Below are 9,061 nucleotides of genomic sequence, written 5' to 3' on the forward strand. Positions count from 1 at the left end.
GTAAGTTTTTAACATAGGTCCTGTTACTAATGAGCTTTCCTTTTCAGAACTCTTTCAGCGGTGTCTCAGATGCCTGGGGATATTGTACTTTTTCGTCATTCATTTCCATTTGTACTTTTTTAGTAACTGAATGTTCACACATTTCCCTGGCCACTTTAGCACTTTTCGTGCTTGCTCTTGCACTCACTAGCAAGTCCATTTCTTCCCCTTCATTTGAACCTCCTACTTGAGGGTTCTAATGCCAACTAAAGACAAGCTGACACATGGACTGAAAAACTACAGAATTCTTGGACTGTAATCAAGGTGGCCATTTTTTGATTACCTGACCACAGCCTGTACGTCATTCTAATAAATCCCCTTTGTAAACATAAAATTTCATTCTGTAATATCTGTTTCTCTACACAATTCTGATTCATACACTCAAAAAATAGATTTGAGTATACTTTTTTTTAGAAAAACAATTTCACACTTTATATTAAAGGGTATATTAATAGAAAATTATGAGAGATACAAGCATATACTAATGAAGCTGTAGTACAAAAATATAATATCAGGATGTGCTATTGCTTGATTTGGTAAAAAAAGGATACTTGAACAATATATTTGTTTTTTACAGAGCAACACAAGTAGGTGAAGCATATTCATAAAGAGGTAGTTTATTTGCTATGAGAATTAAACTTGAGGATATGAATTATTATAACAAATTGATTATATTTTGATACTCACCAGGTAAACTATGTGGAAAACATAAAAATGGGAAAACTGTGAGCCACGCAAGCAGAGTGGCACTCAGAAAGCCAACAAACCAATTGAACTGCCACAGAAGATAGTTGCCACTTAGCCTTGAACAGAGAAAAGGGGGAGATTTCAGTTAGGCATACTTAGAAAACAAATCATAATTAGTTGTGAGAATGGAAAATTTTCTGTTAATTGGCATTCATTTGTAATGTGTCATTCTTAATTTGGGGGCTTTGCTGATAAGGGCTGGTTGTTCGTATTCAATGTTTTGGTTTGGTTTTGCTCCTGTCATAGCATTGTTTTCCTGCTTCCATTTTCAGTGACAAGAACCATGTGCCAGGTGTTCCTGCTTGTTCCTATTTCAAGTTTTCTTCATTTTAATTTCTGTCCATGGAAAAACCAAGTCTTGCTTCTTCCTTAGGCTCCTTCAAATCATGCACCTGGGTCTCTATAGCAAGCAGCTTTGTATTTTAGGTTGCACAATGTTTTCTAATTTATGGCATCTTGGTGTCACATACCATCACAAGGTTCCTTGTGTTAAGTGTACTTTGTATTTTTGTGATCATTCCAGTTTTCTCATGGGGCCCATTTGCAGTCTTCTTAAAGTTTCCTTTGCTTCTCACAAAGCTTAGTCGCTGGTAAGGTAGGAAGGTAGTAGTGATTTTTCAACTAGACATGTAAATCCAAACTCTTTGGTCATTATCAGAATGTCAAATTCATCAAGAAGAATAATTATGTTTATTTTAAGTAATTCTAGAAACCCAATACAGGTCCTCAGAAAGAACAAGTATTCTTTACTGCTAACCCACCCCTTTAGCTTGAAGAAAAGTAATTTTCAAAAACTAGACTCTGATAAATTAATAAATATATCAAAATTGATAATCCTAATAATTTGTGCTTGTAGACAATTAATAAAATATACAATACAATTTAAAATATTAAATTGGAGTTTTAACACAAATTAAAAAAAAGTCCTAGGACAGACTAGAGTATAAAAGAAAAAAAAACCATAACTATGAGGCTGGTGAAATGGCTCAGCGGGTAAGAGCACGGACTGCTCTTCCAAAGGTCATGAGTTCAAATCCCAGCAACCACATGGTGGCTCACAACCATCCATAGTGAGATCTGATGCCCTCTTCTGGTGCGTCTGAAGACAGCTACATATGTACTTAAATATAACAATAAATAAATCTTAAAAAAAAAAAGCACCATAAATAAAAAAAATTAAAAAAAATTTAAAAAAACCATAACTATGAGTATATTTTATTTATTATGAAATTCCTGGTTACCAATAATTGTTAAAAAATGTATAAAATACAATCAAAGACAAAAATTCACATAAAGTATCAATAGTTATAAAAAGTTTTCATGTAAAAACTCAACCCCTCATTGTAGTAAAATCCCAAAGAAAGTATCAGAAGGCTCACGGACACTTAAATATAATAGATGTCATAAGTAATGGCTTCAGCCAGCACTGTGCTAAACAAGTACAAGCTAAAAGCATTTCCTCTGATGTATCCACTCTCTGCATACTTATACCAGAGAGCTCTTAGTCTTTTGTTTTGTTTTGTTTTGTTTGTTTTGTTTTTGTTTTTCCAGACAGGGTTTCTCTGTGTAGCCCTGGGTGTCCTGGAACTCACTCTGTAGACCAAGCTGGCCTTGAACTCAGAAATTCACCTGCTTCTGCCTCCCAAGTGCTGGGATTAAGAACTGCCCAGTGAATTCATAGTCTTAACCTAAGGGGCTGGTAGAGGGAAAGAAACATAAGGGTGTGTATAGGGAGTGAAAAAACAAATCTATTTAAAGGTGATAAGATCTATACTTAAAACACCCAATAGGCTCAATCTGAAAACTCTTGAGACATTATGACAAATATTTTTTGGCAGAGTAGCAGAATAGAAAATTAACATATAAAGATTACACTAAGGCCCCCAACACATATACAGTAGAGGACTGACAGGTCTAGACTCAGTCAGAGAATATACATCTAACTGTAAAGACACTTGGGGCCCCAGGGATTTGGGTGGTTTGGTGCTGTGGGGGTGGGGGTTGAAATGGGGTTAGGGGCATCCTTTTGGAGACAGGAGGAGGTGGTATGGGGCAAAGAACAGTGGGAGGGTGGACTGGGAAGGGGATAAGGTCTGGACTGTAAAAATGTTTAAATAATAATAAAAAAGATTAATAAGTTCCCTAGAACCAATATGAAGCACAATGAGAAAGCAATCAGGAAAATAACCACATTTATTCAGTTATTCAGTTATTCAGTTATTCAGTTATTCAGCTATTCAGTTATTCAGTTGCACCAAAATATAAAGTACCTAGGCAAAATATAATGAAGGTAAAGAATGCTATTATGAAGGACACAAAACACGAGAAAGTAGAAAATCTCCAAGAATTGGAAAAAATAATAAAATAAACTAGTAAAAGATGGGTAGAATTCTGTGTATATTAGTTAAGAAAATTAATATTGTGAAAATGGATGATCAATGAAAGTGTTCTATAGATATAATGCAATACTAATCAAATTTTAATGGATGTTTTTGGTTTGTTTTATAGAATCAGAAGAAATATTCTCATACTCAGGAGGAGACACAAAGACCTTAAACAGTTAGAATGTCTGAGGAAAGGAAATGGTTGAGAAACCATCACACTGTATTTCAAAATATATTCAGATTCATTGTGCCCTAAACTTCAGTGCACTTATATAGTACTAAATTTATAGATAGGTATTGTTTAAGTTGGACTTTGTCATGTACTCTAGTATTGTCTCTATTTCTGGAGATTGAAAGTTTTTTAGATATAGTATTCTTGTCTGGCATCTGTGGTGTCTTATCTGTAGCATGTATGTTATGGCCTTTATGGCTTTTAGAGTCTTCATTGAGAAGTTAGATATACTTCTAATAGGTCTGCCTTTATATGTTACTTGGACATTTTTCCTTGAATCTTTTAATATTAATTCTTTATTCTGTATGTTTAATGTTTTGCTTACTATGTGGCAAGGAAACATTCTTTTCTGGTCCAATCTACTTGGTGTTCTATATATTTATACCTTAATAGGCAATCTTTCTTTTGGTTAGAAAAATTTCTTCTATAATTCATTTTGAAAATAATTTATGGGATTTTTAGTTGTGATTCTTCTTCTATTCCTATTATTCTTAAGTTTGACCCTCTCATAGTATGACAGATTTCCTTGATGTTTTGTGTCAGAATATTTTAGACTTATTTATTTTCTTTGACCAATAGATCTGTTTATTCTATCATATCTTTAATGCCTGGGATCCTCTCTTTTATTTCTTGTATTTTTTTTTTTTTTAGTGAAGCGCGCTTCAGTATTTTCTGATAGAATTCCCACATTTTTTCATTTCCAGACTCCCTCATTGAACAACACACATTAATAGTGGGAGATGTCAACCCTCTACTCTCACCAATAAATAGGACCTCCAGACAGAAATTAACAGAGAAATAATGGAATAAAGAGTTGTTATCACTCATATGGAGTTAACAGATATTTATAGAATATTTCTCCAACACATAAAAGGATATACCTTCTTCTCAGTACCTTATAGAACTTTCTCCAAAATTGACTATATACTTAGTCACAAAGCAAGTCTCAAAAGATGCAAGAAAACTGAATAACCTTTCATATTTTATCAGACCACCATAGATTAAAACTGGACATCAATAACAGCAGAAATGACAGAAAGCCTGCATACCCATCAAAACTGGACAACCCTCTACTAAATGACTACTGGATCTAGGAAGAAATAAAAGAGTTAAAGACTTCTAAAATTGAGTGAATATGAGTCCACAGCATAACCAATCATATGGGACATAATGAAAACACTGTTAAGAGGGAAGTACATAGCATTAAGTGCCTTCAAAAAGAAATTAGTGAGCTGTCACAGTACTGACTCAACAACACATCTGAAAGCTCTAGAACAGAAATATGCAAACATACAAAAGAGAAATAGTCAAAACTCAGGGCTGAAATCAATAAATTAGAGACAGAAAGCAATGCAAAGAATCAATGAAAAAAAGAGCTAGTTTCTTTGGGAAAATCCACAAGATAGAGAAATGTTTAGTCAGACTAACAGAGAGAATATCCAAATTAACAAAATCAGAAATGAAAAGGGTGATATTATAGTCAATGAGGAAAATCACTAGTTCTAACTTTAAAAAAATCTATATTTCACAAAATTAGAAGATCTAAATGAAATGGATAATTTTCATGATAGATACCATACACCAAAATTTAAATATACCTATAATGCTAAGGAATTAGAAATAGTCATTAAAAGTCCCCCAACCTGAAAAAGCCCAAGGCCTAAAGGATTCAGTGCAGAATCCTACCAGACTGCCAAAGAAAAGCAATTGCCAATACTCTTCAAATAATTCTATAAAATAGAAACAAAAGGAACACTGCCTAATTCATTATCTGAGGACATAGTCATCCTGACAACTAAACCACACAAAGACTAACCCAAAAAAGAATTTTAGAAAAATTTTCCTTTTGAACATTAATGTAAATATATACAATAAACTACTTGCAAACACATCAAGAACACATCAAAGACATCATCCACTATGATCAAGTAGGCTTTATCCCAGAGATGCAGGATGGTTCAACATGTGAAAATTCATAAATGTAATCTACCATATAAACAAACTGAAAGAAAAAAAAAACTACTTGATCATCTCATTAGATGCTGAAAAATTCTTTGACAAAATCTAACACCCTCTCATGATAAAAGTCTTGGAGAGATCATAGATAAAAGGTACATATCTCAACACAATAAAGGCAGCATATATCAAGCTGTGAGCTAATATCAATAACAGTAGATTGAAACTTAAAGCAATTGTACTCTCTCAATATATCCACTCAATATAGTAGTTAGGACTTTAGCTACACCAATAAGACATCTAAGAAAGATCAAGAGGATACAAATTGGAAATTAAGAAATCAAATTATCACTATTTGTAGATGATATGATAGTATACATAGTGAGCTCCAGAATTCTACCAGGGAAATCCTACAGCTGATAATCATCTTCAGAAAAATGGCAAGATAAAAAAAATTAACTCAAAAAAAAAAAAATCACTACTCCTCCTATTCCTGAAAGATAAATGGGCTGAAAAAAATTTTAGGGAGAAAACACCTTTCACAATAGCCACAAATAGCATAAAATATCTTGGTATAACTCTAATCAAGCAATTGAACAACCTGTATGACAAGAACTGTGGGACCTGTGTCTCTCTCCTGAGGCCTGGACCTCTCTGCTGCTGATGCCTATGGCTCTCTGCGGCTGGGGCCTGTGGATGTATGGTGCATTAGTACAAAGGAGGCAATGCAGAAGTGAGATATTTTATTATAGGAAAGAGAAAATAGGCTGGTCATGTAGAGAGAAAGAAAGGAGAGTAAGGAGAGGAGAAGAGAAGGAGAGAGAGACAGAGAGAGAGAAGAAAGAAAGAAAGCAAGAGAGCAAGAGAAGAGAGCAAGAGAGAGAACAAAAAACAAGAGAGGAAGAAAGGAAGCAAGAGAGCAAGAAAGCAAGAGAGAGAGCAAGAGAAAGAGGAAGAAGGCAAGAGGGCAAGAGAGAGGGGAGGGAACAAGCCGCCCCTTATATTGTGTAAGGCGTGACTATCTGTCTGTGGGTCAAGGCATGCCTGGCTGTGGTCGGATGACTGGGGATAGGGTATAGCTAGAATGCTGGAAGCTTTGAGCATCGTTTACCTGACAGAGCACATATCTCCTGCGGGGGCAGCTGTGAGAGGTTGTAACTGAAACAGGAGCGAAGGACCCAGGAGTTCCGACCGAACACCTTCTGTCCCTTGCAGGCAAAGATATTGCCAACTGGGTCACCAGGGTTTAGACCTATTACTCTACTGGGCCTAGGTTGCCTCAACAGACCACTGCCCTACAAAGAACCTCAAACTTTTGAAGAAAGAAACTGAAGTAAATATATGAAGATATAAATATCTCCCATGCTCATGGATCTATTGGATTAATGTAGTAAAAATAGCCATCCTACCAAAAGTAACCTACAGATTCAATGCAATTCCCATCAAAATTTCAACACAATTTTTATAGACATTGAAAGAGCAGTTCTTAACTTCATATAGTAAAACAAAACAAACGAACAAGAAAACAGGATAGACAAAAAAATAAATGTTCAGAAGGAATCACCATCCCTGTCCTCAAGCTGGACTACCGAGCAGTGCTGATAAACATTGCATAGTATTAGTACAGAAACAGACAGGTTTATCAATAGATTTGAATAAAAGACCAAGAAATAAACCCACATACCTCTGGACAGTTGATTTTTGACAAAGAAACTAAAACTATATAATGGAAACAAAATCTTTAACAAATGGTGCTGGTCTAACTGTATGTCTGCATGTGGAAGAATGCAAATAGATCCATATCTATCACCCTGCACAAAACTCAAGTACAAGTGAATTAAAACCTCACCCTAAAACTGGATGCATTAAATCTGATAGAAGCAAAAGAAGGGAATAACCTTAAATGGATTGGCACAAGAGACTAACTGCAGATCAGAACACCAAAAGCTTAGGCACTAAGATCAATAATAAATGAGACCTCATAAAACAGAATTGCTTTTGTAAGACAAAAGACATCTTCAAATGGACAAAAACATAGCTTACATAATGGGAAATTTTTTTTGTTTTTTATTTGTTTTTTTTTGTTGTTTGTTTGTTTTTAACCAACTTCACATCTGATAGAAGGCTAACATCCAAATTATATAGGGAACTGAAGAAACTAGACTTCAACAAACCAAATAACCCAAATTAAAAAAAAAAATAGGGTATAGACCTAAATGGGGAAATCTCAGAGAAATTTCTAATGGCTGAAAAGCAGTTACAGAAATGTTCAAATTCCTTAGTCATCATGGAAATGCACATCTAAACAAGTATGATATTTCATCTTCTACCTGTCAAAATGGCTAAGATCAAAACCTCAAGGGACAGCTCATGCTGGTGAAGATCGTGAAACATGGAGAACACTCTTCCATTGATGGTGGGAATGCAAACTTTTACATTCCCAAACTTTTACATTTACAAACACTTTGGAAATAAATTTTGTGGTTTCTTAGAAAATTGGGACTCCATCTACCTCAAGATCCATCTATACCATTCCCGGGCATATACCCAAAAGCTGCTCCACTCACATTAACTATGGACACTTGCTCAACTATGTTCATAGTAGCTTTATTTATAATAGCTAGAAAATGGAAACAAATTAGATGTCACTTAAGTGAAGAATGGATAAAGAAAATATGATGCATTTACACAATTGAATACTACTGAGTTGTTAAAAACAATGACACAAAATTAGTAGGCACATGCATGGAATGAGAAGATACCATTCTCAATGAGGTAGTCTAGACCCAGAAAGATGCACATGGTATGTACTTATTTATAAGTGGATATTAGTCATAAAGTACAGAATGTACATGCTACAAACCACATACTCAAAGAAGTTAAGTAACAGGGAGGACCCTGGAGAGGATGCTTGGCTCTCACTGAGGAGGAGACATTGATTAGACATGGGGGGATGTAAAGGGCTTCTGGGTGAGGGAGGGGTTGGTGACGGGATCAAGAGGGGTGAAGTGGTAGGAGAACAAAGAGAGAACTGAGGGAGAGAAATGATATTGAAACAGGGAATCTCTGGGTCAAACCACAAACCTAGGAAGCAGAATTTCCCAAAAATATATGAGGTTGAGTTTAGCTAAGGATTCTGTCAATGGGGAATATGGAGTCTGAAATAGCCATCTCCTGTCACCAGGAAACTAACCCAGCTAATAAAAACTTGAGCCACAATTTGTCCTGCCTGCAAGATGTGCATAGGTTAGGAATGGAGCAGAATTTGAGGGAAGGGCCAATCAATGACTGGCCCAGCTTGAGACCCAAGACATGAGAACCAGCTCACCCCTGCCACTGTTAATGATATTCTTTGACACTTGGAAACAGGGGTCTAGCATAACTGACATCAGAGCACCTTCACCTAGAAATTAATTGAAACAGACACAGAAACACATAGTTAACATTAAGCAGAGCTTGGCGAATCCTCTGGAAGAAGAGGAAGGATTGAAGTAGCTAGAATGGTCACAGGCATCACAATAAAGCCTAGAGAACCAAATAACATGGGCCCATAGGGCCTCATCATGACTCAACTCCCAAACAGAGAGCATGTATGGGATTGACCTAGGACCTCTGCATATATAAAACAGTTGTGCAGCTGAGTCTTCATGAGGAATTTTTTTTTTTTCAGGTTTGTTAATCTTTTTTTTTTTTTTTTTTTTTT

At 35.4% G+C, this 9,061-nt stretch overlaps 1 protein-coding gene across 2 annotated transcripts in view; it reads right to left on the minus strand.

The window, feature by feature from the left end:
- Slco6a1 (solute carrier organic anion transporter family member 6A1) overlaps positions 1-9,061 on the minus strand; it is a 70,879-nt gene that overhangs the window by 48,565 nt on the left and 13,253 nt on the right. For both annotated transcript variants that reach the window (XR_004118026.1, XM_031368531.1), the window contains exon 5: positions 727-842. Coding sequence is in view for 1 of the 2 variants with exons in the window: in XM_031368531.1 (XP_031224391.1) it covers positions 727-842 (116 nt within the window). In the remaining variant the exon portion in view is untranslated. The remainder of the gene's footprint in view (positions 1-726; positions 843-9,061) is intronic.

The sequence above is a fragment of the Mastomys coucha genome, unplaced genomic scaffold (genome assembly GCF_008632895.1).
Source record: "Mastomys coucha isolate ucsf_1 unplaced genomic scaffold, UCSF_Mcou_1 pScaffold14, whole genome shotgun sequence".
NCBI classification, from domain to species: Eukaryota; Metazoa; Chordata; class Mammalia; order Rodentia; family Muridae; genus Mastomys; species Mastomys coucha.